Source organism: Oncorhynchus kisutch, linkage group LG14 (genome assembly GCF_002021735.2).
Source record: "Oncorhynchus kisutch isolate 150728-3 linkage group LG14, Okis_V2, whole genome shotgun sequence".
NCBI classification, from domain to species: Eukaryota; Metazoa; Chordata; class Actinopteri; order Salmoniformes; family Salmonidae; genus Oncorhynchus; species Oncorhynchus kisutch.
In genome coordinates, this window is record NC_034187.2 from 48,312,066 (window position 1) to 48,336,703 (window position 24,638).

General features: G+C 40.7%; 1 protein-coding gene across 3 annotated transcripts; it reads left to right on the top strand.

Moving 5' to 3' along the window:
• The first annotated feature begins 1,648 nt into the window (after positions 1 to 1,648).
• LOC109903798 (pre-B-cell leukemia transcription factor-interacting protein 1-like) lies at positions 1,649 to 24,638 on the top strand. Of its 3 annotated transcripts, XM_031788475.1 has the most exons (11): positions 1,682 to 1,819; positions 4,266 to 4,378; positions 4,479 to 4,549; positions 14,292 to 14,373; positions 14,525 to 14,598; positions 14,780 to 15,392; positions 16,115 to 16,324; positions 17,304 to 17,341; positions 18,282 to 18,374; positions 19,705 to 19,885; positions 20,990 to 24,638. In XM_031788475.1, exons 6-11 carry the CDS (start codon positions 14,918 to 14,920, stop codon positions 22,090 to 22,092), a joined length of 2,100 nt encoding a protein of 699 aa, XP_031644335.1. In that variant the 5' UTR covers positions 1,682 to 1,819; positions 4,266 to 4,378; positions 4,479 to 4,549; positions 14,292 to 14,373; positions 14,525 to 14,598; positions 14,780 to 14,917; the 3' UTR covers positions 22,093 to 24,638. The 3 variants fall into 3 exon arrangements, with proteins under 3 accessions (XP_020356345.1, XP_031644335.1, XP_020356344.1); XM_020500756.2 differs by lacking the exon at positions 4,479 to 4,549 and having other exon boundaries at positions 1,649 to 1,819; XM_020500755.1 differs by lacking the exon at positions 4,479 to 4,549 and having other exon boundaries at positions 14,525 to 14,607.

The window sequence follows — 24,638 nt, forward strand, 5'->3', positions numbered from 1 at the left end:
AATTAGCAATTACATTTTTTGTTTACTAAATTCGACACTCAATAACCAGGTTTCCATCCACAGTTCTTATGCAAGTATAAAGACATAACGAAAGAAAAAAAAAATCACAAAAGCTGTGATGGAAAGAGGAAGTTTCAGTGCATTTTTGTAAATGCCGACAGATCATTTGTTTGTTCGACATGGTGAGATTTTTCTTCGGTTGAATGGCGGTGGAAACGCAAAATGCTCAATTATTGATATAAAAACCATCGTATCGAAGTAAACTTTGAGTCACGCGATGATATGGTGTGTGGTCTTCCCACTACAACTCGGGAAATTATGCAGTTTATTAGGCTAAAGATTGCATTTATGTCACGTTTCTTCAAAATCGAACCCAGAAGCAGACCAGGGACAAGGAGAGTAGGAAGAAGGTGAGTATTTATTTACAAGTGAATGTGAGTGGGTAGATACATCCAGGTGGCGTAGCGGGCAGCGGTGGTGAGTTGATGGGAGTAAATAGGTGGATCCAATGGGGAAGCGGAATCCTCCGATGACCAGGCGGGAATGGGGTAAATGATCCGGGTGAGTAACTGAAGACAGAACAAACGGAGGTAAGTTGAAGGCAAGCAAGACGTACAAAACAACAAAACAAATTCTATCCAACTTGAGGCTGATACTATGGCACAACATACTGTTCATGGCTAACGATCCGGCAGGGAATGGATGTCAGGTCAGAGCTTTTGAAAGGGAGAGGTGATGATCAGGACAGGTGTGCAGATTACTGATGGGATACAGGTGCGGGTGAACATCGATCTCCCAACAAGCTAATCTGCCCGGCAACCAGACAGGGTGCGTTCCAGGACACCGGAAACACACTCCAGGACAGAAACACAGGCAAACACAGACTCAGGAAGCGGGGTTCGTGACAATTTACTTATGATGAACTTCACAGGATGGTGAAAGTGCACGGTGATCTAGATGCTCCCTTCCAAGAAATATCAAGGGTCTGATTCTGGTGACATGATGATGCTTGACTGCCATTTGACAAATACAAATATTCTCCCTCTTATTCATAATAATCTCATTATGTAGACAAGGCCTACGCAAAGCCTTCCCGCACTGTATCTGCCAGCTGTTGGCTAGAGCACACGTGCCAAGACGAGTAGGCACATTTGCTATTTAACGCAACCGTTTTCGTGACAAAACTATCCGTAGAGTTAAAAATGTGATGGAAACACATTGAACTTTAGATTTTTATTCGGTATGTGAATTTAAGGAGGTCACATGTAGTTTGGGGTGAGATTTAATGGTTACAATAAATGACAATAGGCCTCCAGGTGTCCGACAGAGACAAAACTGTACAGTTTATTTTAGAATCTGACGAAAGTAGGGGTTGCAATAATGAAACAGATGGGCAATCTCATGCAACAGGGTTGAAGTGGGATAGCCAGGCTGGAAGTTCCGACAAAATATAGCTCACTGCAAACACGTCAATGTAAGGCTGGTTGAAGTTGCCTCCCCTCCCGTATATAATGTGCACATGCAAGCATCTTACCATCCGTGAAGGAAGGGTCTGTATCCATTACCTACCACTTTCACCTGCGCGCGTCAATCAAGCCGTTTTCCTGACACAACACTTCACCCTGGTTGGCTGTTCTGTTTGAGGGAGGTGACGCAAACGGCCATATTGACATCCCATTGGAAAAGACAGTGTGAGGCATTGGAGTGACGCAGCTTGGAATTCCCACATTTTCCGATGTTCACGACAGGAAAGCTGTCTGTAAAAGAATACCAGGACATATTCGAGCTAAAACGGTGAAATTGAATTGAAGTCCGCAGGGTAAGAACATGTCTAATATTACCTTTGGAAAATGTATTTTGTGTGGTCAACGCTATTGGAAGCGGAAGAGAGAGGGGTTAACTGTGGGAGTGATTGCATTCTGCCTTTGTTTACCATGGTAAGCTGATCAAAATATTATGCATGTGTCTACAGACATTTATTTCCTTTGAGTTTGGTGTCATGACTTCTACTCTTATTTCACCGCTCGCTGGAGCAAACGGGGACAATTCACACAGCTGAAATGTAAGCCTCTGGCTAAAAAGAGAACACGTCGTCCTGGTTTTGTCGAAGACTAATCCAAAGCTCAGGTTTTGTTTAGCTACCAAGCTAACAACTAGCCTCCATCCTAAATTCCAACTGGATCTGACTTTTTGCTCATATCTGAACCGCACAGATACGATAGATGCCATTTAGGCTACAGCGTGAGGCCCTAATCAAGCAAGAATGAGATTAGTTTGTTAGGAGCCTCATTAGCTACTGCACATGCAGCGGCTACTCTACCTGGGGTCCGCATAAAAAGTACAACTATTTATGTTAACCTTTTAAACTAGGCAAGTCAGTTAACACTCTTATTTACAATGATTAACTGCTTGTTCAGGGGCAGAATAACATATTTTTACCTTGTCAGCTCAGGGATTCGATCTAGCAACCTTTCGGTTACTGGCCCAACGTATGTATGTCAAATTAAGAGACCACTGCAAAACTCAGTTTGACCAATTTTTAGGTATGTGTTTGGGTAACATGAGCATTTTGGCTTTATTCTATAAACTACTGACAACACTCCCCCTCCCCCCAAATATTGTCATTTAGAGCATTTATTTGCAGAAAATGACAACTGGTCAAAATAACAAAAGATGCCATTTTGTCAGACCTCGAATAATGTAATTTTAAAAAAAACGTTTTCAATGGGTTTCAGGTCTGGGGATTGGGCAGTCCATGACAGGGTCTTGATCCAAATTTCACAGTGGGTGTGAGACACTGGCTTGCAGGCCTCTCCAGGTCTCGCACCCACTGTGAAATTTTGTGGAGGATCGGAGATGATCTGGGGGTGCTTCAGCAAGGCTGGAATCTTTGACGGTCGCATGATTCAAGCCATCTACAAAGTTGTCCTGGAAGAACTTGCTTCCTTTCGGCTCTGGCAATGTTCCCCAACTCTGAGGATTGGTTTTTCCAGCAGGACAATGCTCCATGCCACACAGCCAGGGCAATCAAAGTGTAGATGGAGGATCACCAGATCAAGACCCTGTCATGGCCAGCCCAAACTCCAGACCTGAAATCATTGAAAACCTCTGGAATGTGATCAAGAGGAAGATGGATGGTCACAAGCCATCAAACAAAGCTGAGCTGCTTGAACTTTTGTGCCAGCAATGGCATAAAGTCACCCAACATCAATGTGAAAGACTGGTGGAGCGCATGCAAAGCTGTGATTTGAAAATCAGGGTTATTCCACCAAATATTCATTTCTGAACTCTTCCTAAATTAAAACATTTATTGTTTAAAAATGAATATGAACTTATTTTCTTTGCATTATTCGAGTTCTGACAACACTGCATCTTTATTTTGACCAATTGTCATTTTCTGCAAAAAAAATTGTCAGTTCGTAGAATAAAACTAAAATGTTAATTTTACCCAAGCGCATACCTATAGATAGTAAAAGAGTAACTGGTGTGTGTGTGTGTGTGTGTGTAAAAATACTGTTTACACACTTCATATGTACATTTAAATACAATGCAGTTTAAATTGGCTCATTAGAAATAGGAGAGGCGCTGTGATACAATGTTTTTAAAGCTACACTTTTTAACCTCGTGCCAGACCATTCTGATGACATGGCTCTACACATAACTAAGCGACGCATTAAATCTGTTTTTGGCGTGGGTACTGTAAAGAAACCCATAGTGGCGTGTCTGAAGTATATGCAAATAGATTATACAAGTGAGAATACAAAAAAAGGATCTGTCTGTTTTTAAAATGGTCACTCCCTCTATCGCGATTCGCTAACTGTTTGCCAATGTTATCAATGTCTCAGGCTACATTTGAGCTATTTCTTACTTTTTGTAGGGCCTATAGGCTTTTGTGTAGGCTATATAATTATTGCAACTGAGTTTAAGGTAGGCTATGCAGTATTTCTCAGATGGTTTTCTTAATCTTAAATTCTTCACTGTAGCCCAACAATTGACAATTTGGTTAAATTCAATTTCTGAAGTTGGTTTGAAAAAAATCACTTTTCCAATACCGTGGTAATATACTGTCGTGATATTTCTTGATTCTTTAGGCCTATATGAATAGTTTGTTCCATTGCATAATGGGAACACAGTGCAAGTAGGCCACAGTTCTAGTGTCCTATGTGTAGAAACTGCAGACATTTTTAAAACCACATAATGAGTTATTATTGGGTGATTCATAATGACATTTGTTACATGAGTCAGTGAATCTCTGTCCTCTGCAGAATAAGTTGTAGTTGCTGTGCTGAGCATCAAGGGGGCAATGTCTGACAGCAGCAGCACAGGCAGCAGCCGCAGTGGATCCTCAACCAACAGTTGGACCATGCTGTCCCCAGAGGTAAGATATACACCAGGGCTTCCCAACTTGTGGCCCGCGGGCCAAATTGTTTTATTTGACCCCCCCCAAAATACAAATATAATACTTTTTTGTTTCATAGTAGGACATAAGACTGCAATAACACCAGGAAATCAGCGCCAAGTGATTTTCATTTAAGAAATCTGTTCCCAGGTATTCCCACGCATAAGTGATTGTATACAAATAAGCAAGGTTTGAAATGATTGTTTTATGCAAACATTATACTGTATCTGTTTGGCCTTCTTGCAGTCAATTTGCAGTCTACAAATTATTTGTAATTGTGTTCCGGCCCCCCGACCATCCACCCAAGAATAAATCGGCCCGCGGCTGAATCTAGTTGATCCCTGATATACACCCCCTACCAACCTATGGTGTGCCAGCCAGACCTGGGTTTCAAATACTTAAATCTATTAAATACTCTGCCTGTTTGAGCTTGCCTTATTTAATAAATCAATAGTAAAGTCCCCAAACTGCAAACCCCACCTGACATTCCATGCCAGGTCTAGCTAAAATCTCTAGCCCTTAGAACAAAATTTCAAGTATAATCTTGAGAATCCCGATTTAAACCTGCCCAAAAGGCCTGAACTAGGACAACATTTCTTTACACTGAGAGAGAGGTGTTGCAGCATTTATCCAATAAACCCTTTTCCCATAGCATTATCGAGCCAATTAGGAAAGAATATCAACGGAACTTGTAAGGACTTCAGAAGCAAATTTTGGTGTATAATTTGAAATAAATCCCTTTTCTGCATGTGCATTTGGAAAGTATTCAGACCCCCTTCACTTTCACATTTTGTTACTTTACAGCCTTATTCTAAAATTGACTTAAATCTGGGTTGCTTCAATCTACATACATTACCCCATTATGACAAAGTAAAAACAGGTTTAGAAATTTTTACAAATATATTAAAAATAACACTGAAATATCTCAATTTATTCAGACCCTTTACTCAGTACTTTGTTGAAGCACCTTCAGCAGCGATTACAGCTCCGAGTCTACTTGGGTATGACACAGGTGTGCCAGGCTTGTAGTATTTGGGTGAGTTTCTCCCATTCTTCTCTGAAGATCCTATCAAGCTCTGTCAGGTTGGATGGGAAGGGTTGCTGCACAGCTATTTTCAGGTCTCTCCAGAGAACTTCGATCAGGCTCAGGTTGGGCCACTCCAGGACATGAGTGTCCCTAAGACTCTCCTATGTTGTCTTGGCTGTGTGCTTAGGGTAGTTGTCCTGTTGGAAGGTGAACCTTTGCCCCCAGCCTGTCCTGAGCAGGTTTTCATCAAGGATCTCTCTGTACTTTGCTCTGTTCATCTTTCCCTCGATACTGACTGGTCTCTCTGTTGCTGAAAAACATCCCCACAGCATGATACTGCCACCACGCTTCACCATAGGGATGGTGCCAGGTTTCTTCCAGATGTGATGCTTGGCATTCAGGCCAAAGAGTTAAATCTTGGTTTCATCAGACCAGAGAATCTCTTGTTTCTCATGGTCTGAGTCTTTAGGTTCCTTTTGGCAAACTCCAAGTGGGTTGTCGTGTGGCTTTTTACTGAGGAGTGGCTTCCGTCTGGCCACTCTCCCATAAAGGCCTGATTTGGTAGAGTGCTACAGAGATGTTTGTCCTTCTGGAAGGTTCTCCACAGAGGAGCTCTGGAGCGCTTTGAGTGACCATTGGGTTTTGTCACCTCCCTAATGAAAATAACGTTAACGCTAAATTGTCGCCCATATTGAAAATCTTAGCTAGGCAAGCAAATATTAACGTAACTAAGATTGTAGACAAATTATCGACTTGTCAGTCATTATCTTCGCCGTCTTTGGCGCCCGTTCTATTTAATTTCTATTGTCAACAGAAAGGACGCCAAAGACGGCGACACTAAATAATCGACTGTCAGTCATTGGGGCACATTTACACCTTAACACTGAGGATAATAATCATTGTAACAGCATGACCTTGAGTGTGATGTTGCTTTTATACAACAGTTCTACAAGCGCCATTTATTTGTTAACAGTAATAAGCACCAAAATATTTTATTTGGCTCCGCCAACAAGTTCCACAACTGGACTGGAGCCAAGCGCCAAACATTTTCCTGCACACTAGATTGCTACTTTCTGTAGGTCTACACGTTACCGTCCTCTGATAATCCTTCATATTTTAACTCAAATGTTATTTGTGGGAATATGTTTATCTTTGCGGTGCGAAGTTTGTTACAATCTAAGATAACGATCGTTAATGTAATTAACGGTTATTAGAACACCTGTAAAGCGGAGTGATACATGTATAGTTAAAAGTCCGTGCTGTTATACTCTACTCCAATCAAATTACTTGGTCGTATTATAAATACTTGTGAACATTAAGTTATTTACGCTCTTTTCATCGAAAGCAGTGGGACCGTTTTACTTGCTTTTAGTAACGTTCAAGATGCTTTGGCGGTGCGTTACCTGCTGCGTTTTTTTAAATTACTTTTTAATTGAAACTGAGCCATATCAATATATTGCACAGTCGCAGCCCTGATTTCCAGTTGGTCTGTGGTATTGACGGTTGCACTGAGGAATATAGAGTGTACAATTCCTTCTATCATGTAAAGAGAAGACACCTACTTGAAGGCACCGGACCAGGTGAACAGCCATCGGAGGAAAGCCCACTACCACCGGAACAAGTAGGTAGCTAGTTAGGATTTTTTTTCTCCTGGATTTTAAATTTTTTATGAACTATTCGATCATTTCAGCTATAATTGTTAAAGCTGGATTAATGTGAAAAGAATCAATGATAAATGGGCGCAAAACACTTAAAGCTCTTGGTGAAACTAAATACAATTTCAAATAATAATCTCTTTGATATGTGGTACACAGGACAACATTCATCCCGATCAGCTTCTAGCTAACTCCAAACACCTGACTTGGATGAAGGGCAAAGGGGCATTGACCAACATGGAGCTGTCAGTGCAACAAGTAAGTTACTCGGTTGGTGGCAATCTACTGAAATTGACCATATTAAGTAATTGGCTATACTAATAGCATTCATAGTCTTCACAATCACTTCTGTCACAAACATTATACTTGTCATGAACTAGTAATGTCCAGCCTGCACATGTCAGGAACATTCAATGTCAACTCTATTTTTTGGATCTGACAGCACATGCCACTGCTTTTCTGATAAATGCCAGAGCCAAGCATTGTCTCACAGGTAAGATGTTTTTTCTGAACAGAGCACAGCATTTGGTTAGTTGCATTATGCAGAACATTTTGTAGTGGTTCAGTGATGGTTAAGTTTATTCTTAGTGCTATGTTGTCCGCCTTACAATTGTTGATCCATTATGTTAATGTCATAAGCAAAATTTGTATACATGGTGTTCCAACCTCCATGATTGATCTTTCTCACTCAGGAAGGCGTGAATGACATTGTTGCTGGGGTACAGCAGTATCAATCATCACTATTGGACAACCTCAGGAAGCAGGTGGAGGGAGTGCTAAAGTAGAGGTCGACCGATTTAATTAGGGCCGATTTCAAGTTTTCATAACAATCGGAAATCGATATTTGAGCGCCGATTTAAACATTTTTATATATATATATATATATATATACATACACACACCTTATTTAATTAGGCAAGTCAGTTAACACATTCTTATTTTCAATGACTGCCTAGGAATGGTGGGTTAACTGCCTCGTTCAGGGGCAGAACGACAGATTTTCACCTTGTCAGCTCGGGGGATCCAATCTTGCAACCTTACAGTTAACTAGTCCAACTCAATAACGACCTGTCTCTCTCGTTGCACTCCACAAGGAGACTGCCTGTTACGCGAATGCAGTAAGCCAAGGTAAGTTGCTAGCTAGCATTAAACGGATCTTATAATCACTAGTTAACTACACATGGTTGATATTACTAGATATTATCTAGCGTGTCCTGCGTTGCATATAATCTGACTGAGCATACAAGTATCTGACTGAGCGGTGCTAGGCAGAAGCAGGCGCGTAAACATTCATTCAAACAGCACTTTCGTGCGTTTTGCCAGCAGCACTTCGTTGTGGGTCAAGCATTGCGCTGTTTATGACTTCAAGCCTATCAACTCCCGAGATGAGGCTGATGTAACCGAAGTGAAATGGCTGGCTAGTTAGCGCGCGCTAATAGCGTTTCAAACTTCACTCGCTCTAAGCCTTCTAGTAGTTATTCCCCTTGCTCTGCATCGGTAACACTGATCCGATGGTGGTCGTTGTTGCTGGTTCGAGCCCAGGGAGCGAGGAGAAGGACGGAAGCTATACTGTTACACTGGCAATACTAAAGTGCCTATAAGAACATCTAATAGTCAAAGGTTAATGAAATATAAATGGTATAGAGGGAAATAGTCCTATAATAACTACAACCTAAAACGTCTTACCTGGGAATATTGGAGACTCATGTTAAAATGAACCACCAGCTTTCATATGTTCTCATGTTCTGAGCAAGGAACTGAAACGTTAGCTTTCTTACATTGCACTTTTACTTTCTTCTCCAACACTTTGTTTTTGCATTATTTAAACTAAATTGAACACGTTTAATTATTTACTTGAGGCTAAATTGATTTTGATGTATTGTATTATGTTTTACAAAATTAGACCACGGCAGACTTCAAACCTGGCCAGAAAAAATGTTGAAGGGCTCTGTTTTAAAGTCTTTGTGATCCCCAAATGTCCAGACCACGCCTGGTCATGGGCGAGTGACAGCACCTGCTGTCGGAACAACCACTTGACACACTTCACTCCAGTCACTGTTATGAGCTTCCCATTTACACATCAAAACTCCTGCTTCCAGGAAGTAGGCGGTCTCCCTAGTTTTAGCTTCCTCAGTGGAAATTACTGAAGCAAAACACTTGAAGACTAGTGTCTCCCTTCTGACATTCAATCACCTTCTTGGGGGTGACAGACAATGTCATGTAATTGGTGCACGATTTCACTTTTCCTTGCCATAGTTTTTACGGGGGTAAAAACCATCAGCATTGCAGAAGGAATACTCAGTGCAGTGTCTTCTTCCTCAACATTCTCAAAAATGGAACTAGACAAATCCACCACATCTCCCAGCTTGTGAGATTGTGCCCTTGTTAACACACAAGCAGGAAAAACATAGGGAAATGCTTGAACCAATTTATCGTCTACTACCTAACACAGGAGTGACGTTACCACCAGCGATATCGTTCCCTAGTAGCAATGTGGGAACGCAACACCCTGCTACACTTAGCTCCCTGTGGAGTGAAAGTAGTATGGGATTGCAGGTGCGGGTAAGGATGGCAAAGAACTTTACTGTTACCAGGGAATGTATTTCCTTCACACGGTAATTTGGGAAAAGGGGCTGGATGGAACCAAAGTAAATGTTAGTCCTCTACCTTACCTGCCTAGCCACTACTTACCTAACCTTAACGCCACCTGGCGCGCTAACCAAAATACAGGGGGTGGTCCGCCCAGGTCTTACCTAGTGTGCATAGAGTACACACTACGGGTATATGTATGCCCGCAGGCTTCTTGCCTAAAAGCACAGCCAAGGTGCCTTCCCCCCTGGGAAGAAATTAAATAATTACTAACTTTAAAGTGAACAATTTCAATAATCACAAACACAGTCCTTTTGGCATACACATACCTCAGTAGGACTGGCTACAAAATCCTTTACAGACCAACAACGAAACACAGGACATACAAAGAAGCGCTCTCCTTCTTAACAAAGGAACACAGGCTTTTATCCAGCTGCAGAAGGAGTTTGTCATTTCCAACAGCTGGATCCCCTAACGAAAGGGTGGGATCAGACCTCCACTCTGCAATGGGGCCAACCAATCAGCTGCTTGGGGGAATCCAGGAAGCCATTTCCTGAAATACATACATGCATACATACTGGGGAACATACACAACTGATAATTGAGCTAATAGAGATTGTACAGATAGTATTTTCACCTGTTCTTTCCATTGCGACTGTGTCTAGGCTGTAGTTACTCATTGAAAATCATTTGAAGCATTGGAAGGAGCTTTTTCCAGACTGCAATGTTACACCTAAACAGCATTATATGATACATTTGCCACCACAGATAGTCATTGGGTCCAATGGTAAGACGTGTATGCGGTTTGAGTCTAAACATTGTTTCTTTAAACAATGCGCCTCCAAGCTCAATTAAAAAATATATTTTCAAGTCTTTGATCAATCAGAACCAAATATATGAAGCTGCCAAAATGTTGACAGTTCAATGCAACCAATTTTTTTTCAAATGAAAGGGAGGTGGGACCTGTATCAAAGGTTGAACTGGTTGAACAGATTTATTCATGTGGAACATTGAGGGACTTCCTAGATTTCAATGAAGTAAACCAGTAAAAGTAAATCTGTCAAATGGCTTGTAATAAATACATAACTCAGAAGTCCATGATCTTTGCTAAAGTTCTGAATTCCACAATTTGGACTGGTCAAAAACATATTTCTTGTTGATTCTCGGCTTTATTGTTTGGAATATCAACCATTTCAAATGATATGCTTTGATAGAACCATCATGCTTGTCAAGTTGAGGTCCCACAACTTGCACAGGCCACTGAGTTAGCGGATGCTGAAAAGCTGGTTGAGTTTACCTCATATTACACAATTAGCAACAAGAGCCAAACTTTATGCACAAGTCAAATACCATCTTGGGGATGTAATAGAATTGTACAACAGTTCAAATGACTCCGTGTGTTCCCCAAATATGAAAAGTGTCCTGTCTTTGTTCTGTACTGTATTTTGCCTACATGATTGCTGTGCTGTGTGTAAGATTGACAATAAAACAGTGAATTCTACTTGGTCATTATCTGTTCTTAATATGTGAAGAGATGAAAAGGATAAGATGCTTGAAATAAGAAATTCTGACTTTGACAAAGCAGTTTTGTACTTGTCAGTGTTGATCAAACAGCTTTATAATTCTGGTAATTCTAGTTTCGAGCATTAAGTTACTCAGAACCAGTAATACAATCTCAGTAACAAGTTATATCTTATTAAAATAATTAAGGACAAAAAAGCTTGAAACAAGTGAAATGCTCTAACATAACTGCCTGGTAAGAAGACGTATCTTGTCAGACAAAAAATCAAGCATATATTGTCTTGATTTAAGATATTTGATCTTACTTAGGTTTACATTTTTGCGGTGTATACAAACTGTTATAAATGGCTTGTTTGCCGACCCTACAGACCCCGATAGGCCAATATGTAAGCTGAATGACTTAGCAGCTTGCTTAGTTCAAATTGACAGATTCATTTATTCAACTTGAATAGCAAGGCGGTTTTGAGGTAAGTGCGTGTCGCCCAGTAACCTGCTCGTATAGGCTACTGAGGATGGTGTAATTTTAATCAAATATAAATAATATGGCTAGGAACTGAATTTGCTTGTCAACAACAGCCAGTGTTTTATCATTTAAAAAAACTGTAAACTAATTTGACTGTTACGTCAATCTAATTGTTTTCTAACAACTGATCGGCAAATGCGATAGAGCTTTGATGACTTCCAATTAAATTAACTAAACATGGCCATCGATAATTGCAATAATTTGCGGTGTATACAAACTGTTATAAATGTTATAAGCTTTGATGACTTCCGATTTAATTAACTAAACATGGCCATCAATAATTGCATAATAACAAAGGGCTACAACAACAATAAACTGAACTTATAGACTATTTAAATCTGTTTGCCATGTCCAAGTAGGCTACACATGAGGCACACATTGATTTGAGATGGCTCAGGTAATGGCTTCATTTTTACATTTATTGGATCAAATGATAGGCTCAAGTAGCCAACAATGGCATATAAATTAATAGGCTACAGATGCAAATGTACAGTGGGGCAAAAAAGTATTTAGTCAGCCACCAATTGTGCAAGTTCTCCCACTTAAAAAGATGAGAGAGGCCTGTAATTTTCATCATAGGTACACTTCAACTATGGCCAACAAAATTAGAAAAAAAAACTAGAAAATCACATTGTAGGATTTTTAAGGAATTTATTTGCAAATTATGGTAGAAAATAAGTATTTGGTCAATAACAAAAGTTTATCACAATACTTTGTTATATACCCTTTGTTGGCAATGACAGAGGTCAAATGTTTTCTGTAAGTCTTCACACACTGTTGCTGGTATTTTGGCCCATTCCTCCATGCAGATCTCCTCTAGAGCAGTGATGTTTTGGGGCTGTTGCTGGGCAACATGGACTTTCAACTCCCTCCAAAGATCTTCTTGATCTGACCATATGACATTCTCCCAATCTTCTTCTGGATCATTCAAATGCTCTCTAGCAAACTTCAGACGGGCCTGGATATGTACTGGCTAAAGCAGGGGGACACGTCTGGCACTGCAGGATTTGAGTCACTGGCGGCGTAGTGTGTTACTGATGGTAGGCTTTGTTACTTTGGTCCCAGCTCTCTGCAGGTCCTTCACTATGTCCCCCCCGTGTGGTTCTGGGATTTTTGCATTTCGACCCCACGGGGTGAGATCTTGCGTGGAGCCCCAGATCGAGGGAGGTTATCAGTGGTCTTGTATGTCTTCCATTTCCTAATAATTTCTCCCACAGTTGATTTCTTCAAACCAAACTGCTTACCTATTGCAGATTCATTCTTCCCAGCCTGGTGCAGGTCTACAATTTTTTTGACAGCTCTTTGATCTTGGCCATAGTGGAGTTTGGAGTGTGACTGTTTGAGGTTGTGGACAGGTGTCTTTTATACTGATAACAAGTTCAAACAGGTGCCATTAATACAGGTAACGAGTCTAGGACAGAGGAGCCTCTTACAGAAGAAGTTACAGGTCTGTGAGAGCCAGAAATCTTGCTTGTTTGTAGGTGACCAAATAATTATTTTCCACCATAATTTGCAAATAAATTCATTTAAAAAATCCTACAATGTGATTTTCTGGATTTTTCTTTCTCATTTTGTCTGTCATAGTTGAAGTGTACCTATCATGAAAATTACAGGTGGGAGAACTTGCAAAATTGGTGGCTGACTAAATACTTTTTTGCCCCACTGTATAATTCTCCAGATTTCAGTTTTATTGAGGACTTTTTCCTCCCATAACAGAAGCACACAAGGGAGGTTCATAACTTCCATTTCAAATTTCCAGCCCTCGAGACCCTAGAACTGAATATGGGTTAAACACTTCGCTTGTAACGGTTTATAAGCAAAGACGACATTGGAATGGAATTTAAACCACCTCCGAGCAAATATATCTATAATATAATATAGTTGTTTTCCAGTGCTTTTTCGCTGTTATTTCTTGATGTGCATCAGTTCTAGCTTGTTAATGTTTTATGGAAAAGGGATTGGTAAAAAAGAGGTCTCCATAAGGACAATCTAAATGTCCTACAACTGGTAAAAAGTTGTCACGATTGCACACGTTCTGCCCTGTCTTCACTCACTCGACTAGTGCACTCGGCTGAGTGCTGCAGCGCTCTCAACACACTCTCAGACAGCCCTCCCCATCAGGCCCACACAGACACCGCAACAGCCTGCCTCACTGCCTGATAGTCAACAGCATCAGGTCACAGTGAATTTTTTTTTTTTTAAGAGAAATGTCATAGTGGCTGCAGTGCAACTTAGAAGTAACCCAAAAACCCGCAACCAATACAATTTCACCCACGACATTGTTTTTCAAAGTAGCCCAATTTGTGGAAAACCGTGGCCATGGCAACTCTGCTCCAGGCATACTCGAGCAAATGCTCAGTATTTGAAATTGAGGTCTGGTGCTGACACCTTGCCAAATGTTATGATGAAAGAATAGGCTGATCACCCCAATACAGCATTTGATTATAGATTGGTATTCAATGCTGTGAGTTTTAAATTACATTTCCACTTTACCCACATTCTGTGGCAGTGTGAATGAATGAATGGTGAGGTGAATAGACAAAGGTTGAGTTGACCGTGAGAACCCTATGCCCTTAGGAAGCTGCTGAGAGCGTGGGTCCAGTGGATGATGGGACTGAGAGTCTTTGTGATGTCCCTAGTCTGTCAGAGGAAGTCACAGGTACCTGATCTCAATCTTACAATGATACGGTTTCCCTATGCTTTCTGTGTGGTGTATTCTGTTGTTGTCCAAATGTATAGATGTTGCATAATGAACTTGTGTGGATGTTGTTCATGTTGTGTTATTAATGTTTTGTTGGATGCTGTTCCAGGGGCCACTGTGGAGTCTAAGCCAAGTGACCCGGAGACTCCAGTACAAACAGTTCTGTCAGAGGAGGGCCAACAGGTCTGTACTGTGAGTCCCTGATGAACACAATGCTTTCTGAGGGTATCGTTCTCACAGCATAATTTTTCATAATACAACGTTCAAAATGGTGTCTTATGCTATATGGCATATGATGTCTATGGTTATAACTCATTACCAATTACTATAAAGGTTTGTGCTTTTATTTTCCTCTGATTCCCAGGTTTGCCAGGAAACAACTCCTGATATCTGTGAGGTCCCTGTCCCCTCCATCCCTACCCTGTTAAGCCCATCCCTGTCTAGCCATGCGCCCCTTGACCCTGACCTGGCGAGTCAACCTGAACCCCCCATTATCCATGATATGGTAACCAGCTCCCCCACTGACAATGAGCAACTCGCTGCCATGCCCTTTGTCACTCATGTCGACATGGTTGTGCCACTGAATGTTCCCTTCACAGAACCACCCCCCTCAGAGGTTGATCCTGAGTTAAGCCCTGTCCCTGAGAGCTCCACCCTTGATACCCACACTGTTCTATGCCCTGTACCTGAGAGTCTTGCCCTAGAAACTAGTGCCGAATCTGACATAAGCATTCACACAGACTCTCTCACCCCAACGGGCTCCCAATCTGACACTGTCACTGATATTGGCCCCCTCCCAGAGAGCTCTGAGGAGCCTCTAAGCCCTGCCCCAGAACCCCACGCTGTTCCAGAAAGCCCAGACCCTGATGGTCCTCCTCCAGAGACCATTGGTTCAGAGGAGGCAGCAGAAGATCCAGCAGTGGAAAAGGAGGAGACTGAATTGCCTGAAAAAGTGACTGATATACCAAAGGAAGAAGGTATGGATTTGTACACTAGGTTGGAAATCAGTAAACATTTTCTGAGATATGGCATACAATTAACCCTAGAACAACATGGTTTCTCATCCTACAAGTACCTGATAAAGAATGTTGTCTGGTGTCTCCTTTAGTCTACGCATCAGATTCACCTACTGGGTTGTAAATCAAACTAAATAAATACCATTGTACAAAATAATAATTTGATTGACTGTAGTTGTCTTAAGAATATTTAGTTTATATTGAATATTTGTATATTTTTAAGTACATAACATGCACCTACGAATGTGTTCTTTATTATTCTACAAAGGTCTACTGCAACACATTTTATTTGTACATTTGATGAGTAATAGAATCCAATCCAGTTAAAATTTTGCCATAAACACCAATGGTTGATAAATAATGCAAAACAGAAATGTGAAAGAAAATCAACATCAGAATCAGATGAAGACCCCACATTGTCATCGCCATAGTCGATTTCAGGATCAGTATCCGGTCCTCCATCCGACTCTATAAAAAAAACACATGGGTGTTAACACACCCCGACTCATTGAACAGTTACAAAAACAACATTTGCGCTAGAATTACACACAAGATATATCTACATTCAGAGCATTCTACCATCTAACACTTTTGTATAAAATGTTCAATAGCTTTAGTGCATGATTTTATTTAATTTAGCTTATCATCGATCTTTCTGTTATTCTTGTCTGTTCCTCTGCTAGAATCTCCCAGTAGCTTTGACTTTGGAAGAGCTGACACGAGTTCTGAGGAAGGAGTTGCTCTGAGGAGGAGATATGTGGCACCAGAAATGACATCGGAAGATGAAGAGGTGGAGTTCAAAATGGCAGAGAGGAAAGAGAAGGGCTTCTCTATGAACACATGCATTGTGTGTGCCCTTGTCCTGCTCTGTCTAGGGTCCCTCTTCCTCTCTGGTGAGTTCAACCTAAACCAGATTTTTGCTAGTGTAATCTTTTTCCATTTCTTTTCTTATGGAATGGACATTTTTTAATACACACACACACAGACTGAACAATGCGTCAATTTCATTCTTATGATAAAATCTATGCATTCGGAAGTATTCAGACCCCTTGACTTTTTCCACATTTTGTTACAGCCTTATTCTAAAACTGATTCAAGATTATTATTTTTTCTTATCAGTCTACACATCAATACCCTATAATGACAAAGTGAAAACAGGTTTTTAGAAATGTTTGCAAATGTATTAAATATAAAAAACAGATACCTTATTTACACAAGTATTCAGACCCTTTGCTATGAGACTTGTAATCGAGCTCAGGTGCATCCTGTTTCCATTGATCATCCTTGAGATGTTTCTACAACTTGATTGGTGTCCATCTGTGGTCAATTCAATTGATTGGACATGATTTGGAAAGGCACACCTGTCTATGTAAGGACCCACAGTTGTCAGAGCAAAAACCAAGCCATGAGGTCGAAGGAATTGTCTGTAGAGCTCCGAGACGACAGGATTGTGTCGAGTCATAGATCTGGGGAAGGGTACCAAAAGCTTTCTTCAGCATTGAAGGTCCCCAAGAACACAGTGGCCCACATCATTCTTAAATGGAAGAAGTTTGAAACCACCAAGACTCTTCCTAGAGCTGGCCGCCCGGCCAAACTGAGCAATTGAGGGAGAACGGCCTTGGTCAGGGATGTGACCAAGAACCCGAAGGTCACTCTGAAAGCGCTCCAGAGTTCCTCTATGGAGATGGAAGAACCTTTCAAATAGTCAGAGATTGTGCCAATGACCAAATAACTTCCCAACAATGTTATGCTCTGGTAGAGTAGTTAAAAATGGGCTTTGCCTTTTGGATGATCAAATATATGCAGGTGTGTTGATATACGTTACATAAGTTTGGAAAATGTGGTTTGATGTACTGTTTTCTTTTTTGACAGATGACTCAGATGAGCTGAGTGGAAAAGAACAAAACCAGGTCTGTTGCTCTATCCTACCTTCTCGGTCATCGTCACTTTCAACGATGTTGTATTGGGATGGAAGTTAAAGGAACTGGACAAACTTAGAGATAAGAATGTGTAATGGAATGATATAAAAAGGGGCATGCCCCGGGATGCTGCCTAGAAGGCCAGCATCCCGGAGTCGCCTCTTCACTGTTGACATTGAGACTGGTGTTTTGCGGGTACTATTTAATGAAGCTGCCAGTTGAGGACTTGTGAGGCGTCTGTTTCTCAAACTAGACACTCGAATGTTCTTGTCCTCTTGCTCAGTTGTGCCCCGGGACCTCCCACTCTTTCTATTCTGGCTAGAGCCAGTTTGCGCTGTTCTGTGAAGGGAGTAGTACACAGCGTTGTATGAGATCTTCAGTTTCTTGGCAATTTCTTGCATGGAGTAGCCTTCATTTCTCAGAACAAGAATAGACTGATGAGTTTCAGAAGAAAGTATTTTGTTTCTGGCCATTTTGAGCCTGTAATCGGACCCACAAATGCTGATGCTCCAGATACTCAACTAGCCTAAAGAAGGCGAGTTTTATTGCTTCTTTAATCAGGACAACAGTTTCAGCTGTGCTAACATAATTGCAAAATGGTTTTCTAATGATCAATTAGCCTTTTTTAAATTTTTAACTTGGATTAGCTAATGCAACGTGCCACTGGAACACAGGAGTGACGGTTGCTGATAATGGGCCTCTGTACGCCTATGTAGATATTCCATTTCAAATCAGCTGTTTCCAGCTACAATAGTAATTTACAACATCAACAATGTCTACAACTGTATTTCTGATCAATTTGTTATTTTAATTGACAAAAAATTTGCTTTTCATTTAAAAACAAGGACATTTCTAAGTGACCCTAAACTTTTGAATGCTAGTGTATATAATGCTGTGTTGATTGTCTGTGATTTGTATTCTGCTGGACCAGGACTGGCTAAACGATCCTCAGGAGATGAAGGAGCTTTTGGATAAACTGGCACAAGAAAATCTGCAGATCTCCCAGTTAGAAACACAACTCCAGGTCAGCCCATGAACCATATAATTTTTTGGGAATGGCTGTGGATCTGACTTTTTCAGGATCTCCAGTCCGCTGGACTAGAAGATCCGGGGCTTCCGACGCTTCTGCGCATGTGTATATTCTCTACTTTACGGGCAGAGAACAGGCTACTCGGGCGAATGGTGCTCATTTTAATAAAGTTGGATCAAAGCTGAATTAATGTCTGCAAGATCACGTTCTGATGACAGTATTCCACATAACAGAATAAATCATTACTATTATATTTGTTTCTGTTTTGTAGAATACTGTGATCATAATGTGATCTTGCAGACATTGATTCAGTATTTAACGAGCACCATTCACCTGAGCAGCCTGTTCTCTGCGCGTAGAGAATATACACATGCGCAAAACATGATCCACACATCAAATCAAATTTTATTGGTCACATACACATGGTTAGCAGATGTTAATGCGAATGTAGAGAAATGCTTGTCACACGCAGAAGCTTAGGGAAGCTCCGGATCTTTGGACTAAAAGATCCTACCTTACTAAGAATAAAGCGACGTTTTCCCCTCTCTGTTACAGGCCCATAAAGAGGAACTTGACAAATTACAATTCAATCTATTTCAATCCCACTTCGTAATGCAACATTTTTCAAAAGTATAAGCTCTGTATCTAGTAATCATCTGCAGACGTCATTGCAACAGGGAGTTCTGTTTCATCCTGCAGCGCAGAGGACAAGGTGTAACACAACTGTAAATGTGTTAATAATTTGAAAACTGAGACGAGACCAGCTGAGAGCTGACACATGACCATTCAAGATCAGGAATGCAATACAGACCGCAATGCCTTCAGTCTTTTTATATTGGGAATCAACTCTTTAGTCAAGTGCCTCGGCGCCTGTAGGGCCTATACAAAGACTTTGAGGCTCTATGGCTAAGATGTGCTGTACCAACAGGTTGTTTCTCTGATCTGGATGACTAGGTCAGGAGAAAAATAAGAAATGGCAGTGTTAGCTTTTATGATTGCTAATTCTCACTCGCCAAAGGGCAAATCCTGTCTCACCCTTGAATACTGTGACCATTATGTGATCTTGCAGACATTGATTCAGTTTTGATCTAACTTTATGAAATGAGCACCATTTGCCTGAGTAGCCTGTTCTCTGCGCATAAAGTAGAGAATATACACATGTGCCGGAGCTTCGTAAAGCTCGGGATCTTTGGACTAAAACATCCTGAAAAAGTCTGATCCACAGTCTAATTATTTTACATTTAAATTTTTAACTTTTTAGAGTCTTTATTATTATGTCCTACCTTCCTAGAAATAAAGCAACATTTTCCCCTCTCTGTTACAGGCCCATAAAGAGGAACTTGACTCCGTCCTAAATGCAGGATCCGCAAAGGGTAATGAAAACGGAAAAGGAGATCTGGAGCAAGAAAATGATATGAAAGAAGAGCTGTCATCCCTGCCTGGCCTGAAGGAGGAGCTGGAGTCGCTGAGGGCCAGAGTGACCGAACTGTCCCAAATCACAGAAGGTACAGTATTTTCATTTCACTGTGAACACATTGTTATTCATTAGTCTTTCTTCCATTGATAATATCCATCATTTGTTTGATAATCTATAAATATGTCAGTATTTTGGTTAATTCGAGTAAGGCAGTTCATTCAGGAAGTGAATGGACATTCCAGTGACTTCTAAATAAACTGAAAACTAGAAGCAATTTATTTCAAAAGTTTAAAATGTTTTATGTTAAAAATGTTTTATTCAAATCAATTCCTAAATTGACTGCCTTCAATTTGAATTTACCCCAACCCTGATCAAAGTGAACTGTATGGTTCAGTGGAGGTTTAATTACTGTTGTGAATCTCTTTAACATGCATGTAACATAATTCTCTGGTATGGTAGCTGAATGCTGTAACTGTAACTAATTCACTTTTGTATATTGCGCTGTTCTGTACATTTGACCTTTATTTTAGCGTCCCCAAAAACGTAATACTTCCAGGTCAACTGTAATATGAATACCATTGTAAAGCACAATTTATCCCCTTTCCGGGTGGGGAAGCGAAAGCTACTGCGTCGTAGTGAAAGGGGGAGATATGTCGTGTGGGGAACCGGCTTTTATCACAAGATTTGTCCAATTTATCACCTCTAAAATGTCAATAAAACACTATATAAAGAGTTTATATAATGTCTCATTACATACATAGGGCGGTTTTTGAGTCATGAAGGTTCGCAGTGTTTACGCGAAAAATTAACAATTGATTGAATTAACTATTGATGAATTCACAAGTAAATAACTTTACACTCACCATTGATCATTTCTTGTTTTTAATCTGCGAGAGACGTGCTACACCTGGTGGAGAGAGGCTGTATGACACAGAATGAGTTGCATTATGCTGCTGTACGTTACGTCGTGACACATCACACTTTAACGTACAGCATAGTATTGGTCCATTATCATGTCAATCAATGCTGAATCCAAACTTAGTTCACACCCCGGATTTTGATGCCAACATTCGCTACAGTCCCATTAGTTTTCATTGCAGTCTTTTTTGAATGCCGCGATTGCCCTCATATGTACGGAACGGAGTTAGCTACCGGTAACTCACTGATTTTTGTTCTGATATGTCTACCTCAGCCAACAAGGAAACACCCCCACCTCCCTCAAGCTCAACTCCACCCCCTACTGGTCAACCTGGGATTAGCAACCAGAGTAGCACCACAGCAGGGCCCGAAAAGAGGAGGGTTCCGAGAGAGGGGGCCAGGGTGAAGGAAGAGCTTCAGAGGCAGAAGGTGCTGTTGGAGGAAAGCAGGAAGAGACTGGAGGGGATGAAGAAGGAGGGTAGGTATAAGAAGGATGGTGGGTACCAGAAGACGGTGAGGGAGAGCCTGGCTGAGATCCAGAAGAGGCTCAGTGAGCAGGTGGAGAAGATGGGGAACAGGATTGAGGGCAAGAAGAAGCCAAGGGAGAGCGGGAACAAGAGGGACGGGAGGAAAGCCAAGGACAACAGCAAAGACCACTGGAAAAAGGAGAAGGAGTGGAAGGGAGAGAAAGACTGGAAACACTGCAAAGACAAGAATGTGTGCGGATGGAAAGAGAAAGACAAGAGGAAGGACAGGGACTGGAAGGCAAACAAACAAAACTCTCATAAAGAGGCCTGGAGGAAATCCCAGGATGAGTGGGAGAGAAAGAAGAATGAGCGCAGGATGGACAGGGATAAAAGAAAGCAGGAGAGGCCCTGGCAGTCCAGAAAAGACTACAAGAAAGAGTCCAATCATCACCATCAACAAGACTCCAACCATCAGCAGCAACATCACCACCACCACCAGACCCACCAGTATGACCACACCAGCTTCTGGAAGCACCAGGAGGAGAAACTTGGACGCAACGTTCGCCCCCTGGCGGGCTGTAGCGGTGTTGAGGACTGCGCTAGCCAGGAAGGGCTCTTTCCTGTGGAACTGTCTGAATTCGAGGAGTTATTAGACGGCTACCTGAGCAAGCTGGAGAGGGCTACACCGGACAGCAAAGCCGAGATTCAGAAGTTGGTCGGCATGTTTTTTCAAGACGGTGTGTTCGTCCATGACAAAGTTCTCTTCAGTGACTTCGCTGAAGATGTGGCGGACATTTTAGAGGACATGGCAGACATCTTGGAGGTTGATGGGCAGGATGATGAAGCCCTGGAGGAGGCGATGGAGGAGTTTGAGCGAGAAGCTTTGTGGAAGTTTGCAGCCACTGCATAGATAGAAATAAACCAGACAAATGGAACACCAAGATACAGCAATGGTATTACATGGTGGTTAACAGCAGGTGTTGTTGCCTTTGAAGGGATTCCTGCATGAGAAAGAGTGATCTTGCATCTCGTAAACATGTCCCTAGCTCTGCATCTAATTAGCTGAAGTCATTCTTGTCTGTTGGGAATCAGTTGTTACCTACCTGTGTCATGACTTCAATGTCAAGGCCTACATATTGACAGTTGTGTGGAGTTGATTTACCTATAGTGTTTGGCACTTGTAAAATTGAATGTCACAATTCAAGATCAAAACATAATCAGATACACAGCAATGTGAACTCTTTGCTCCCACAACTGAATCCTAATCAGTCTCTTCGCCATTGTTATGGTTAGGATCAGATCTAGTTGAACCGGTTTTGTCGGCTCTGTTAGCTTCTGTTGTATCAGCTCTGCAAACATACAGTGCTGTGTAGACGCTTGGCCCTTAGTGCTCGGTTTCTGGTTTTCACTAATTGTCTTACCCCTTTGAGTATAACTGTCAGTGAAAGCAGAACATTCTGGAACAATTTAAAGTTTTAATGTCACATGCACAAGTACAGTGAAATGCCTTTCTTGTAAACTCAATACCCCACAATGCAATAATCAATAACAATGTATTATTAGAAAAAAACAATAATAGGAAATATGAAGTACACAATTAAGCAAGCATACTATATACAGGAAATATTTTAAAGTCAGATCCAATACCATATTTTACATGTGCAGGTATACTGGAGGAATGGAGGTAGACCAGTATAGTGGTAAGGGGACTAAACATCAGGATTTAAGAAACAGATTAGCATCAGCTTGTGTGGGTGTGCGGGTGTGTAGAGTCAGTAGAAATGTATTTGTGAGTGAGCAAATCATGGAGTAAGTGTTTGCGTGTGTGTGTAGGGCCCTGTGAATGTGCATAGAGACAGTGCAAATATTGAAATAAAAGGTCAATATAGATACAAGGTAAACTCAGATACTACGTGTAGCTATTTATCAGTCGTATTGCTTGGGGATAGAAGCTGTTCAATGAGCCCACTGATGTCAGACTTAATGCACCGGCATCTGAACAGACAGGACGGCGGCCCAGCGCTACTGCCTCAATCTTTTTGACACAAGCAGTAGTTCTTACTTCTTATTAACGCTGAGACCATGATTGTGCTGTCCTAATGTAGCATGAATCGATTCTAATATATTTCAGTGTACTATGTGGTGCTGAGTTAGCCATGCATGAACTTATACAGTAAATGGAGTGCAAAACCATATTGGCAATTTGACATATCTGAACTATTGTTTTTGACACGTTTTGATAATTTGGATTTTCAATGAGCACTGTTATCGGTTGCATTTTCCTCTTTAAAGTTATTTTGGTTACTGTGATGTAACCTGGAAAATACCCAATAACACAATTGTTGGATGTGTCTATATAAGAAAGTGGTGTTTAACTGGTGTTTTATCAAGCAATGCCATTTACATAGAGTTTATGCCAGATTTGAAAGTCAAATTAAGTACATGGTTAGGATATTAGTACATATTACAAGTCATGGGTTGGTACTTTACAAGAGAGTTGAATCTGTACACAAGGACTGTTTCCCTTGTTTTTATGTTCATCTGTTGTAACAATTACTATCAATTACATTAGGTGTGAAGTGTTTTGTTATCCTGATATTTAATTCAGGTTTTCATAGCTTATTTGTGTTTTACATAAACATAAAACTCGTCCCTAATTTTGCTTGTCCTGGCCTCAACACATTTATGGTTTTAACATAAAACCAACTCTAGCTGTTCAAATGTCATGTGTCTGTCCCAGACAGTATATATTGTGAAAGAAATTGCTTGAAAGTCTATACCATTTTCTTTAGTGAAGATTTTGTTTCTGCCAGCAATTTGCCTTTTATAAATCCATTTTCACACTTGGTTTCAGTGTTTGACAGGCAACTAAATTGGTTTGATTCTGTAAGCTTAAGAATTCATGCTATTTTTAAACTTGATTGGCTATGGTCTGGTTATTTTATGGTATTTTATGAAGAGAGAAAATGTAGGTTACTCCATTTGGGAATTGAATTAAATATAGTATGTCATCTTTGTTTTTGGTTGAATTTAAAACCTGTAAATGTTAATGAATTGTTAAAGCTTTTTGACCAAAGAAGTCTAGCTGATGTGGATAAAGACTTAAAAAAGCAACTTGAGAGATTATAAACAAACTGCATAAACTGAGGAAATTAAGTTTAACTCCCCAAATGCACACAATAAAATGTTCAGAGTATATTAAAAAAAAAAAAAGTGTTTTTTTTGGTATTCATTCAAGTGGAAGATATATATTGTTTTATCAAAATGTTATTTTACAATGGCCATATAATTTAGGAGTCAGGACATATCCCAGTTTAGCATTTAATTGATACATGTAAAGAAAGTCCTGAATCCTGTGACAATTTTGAGTTAAGCTGAATGAGTCGTCTCCGCAGCCATTTCTCCTTTATAGTGGGTTTGTGTTGGACTTTCAATTAAAAAAAATCTGAATCTTGA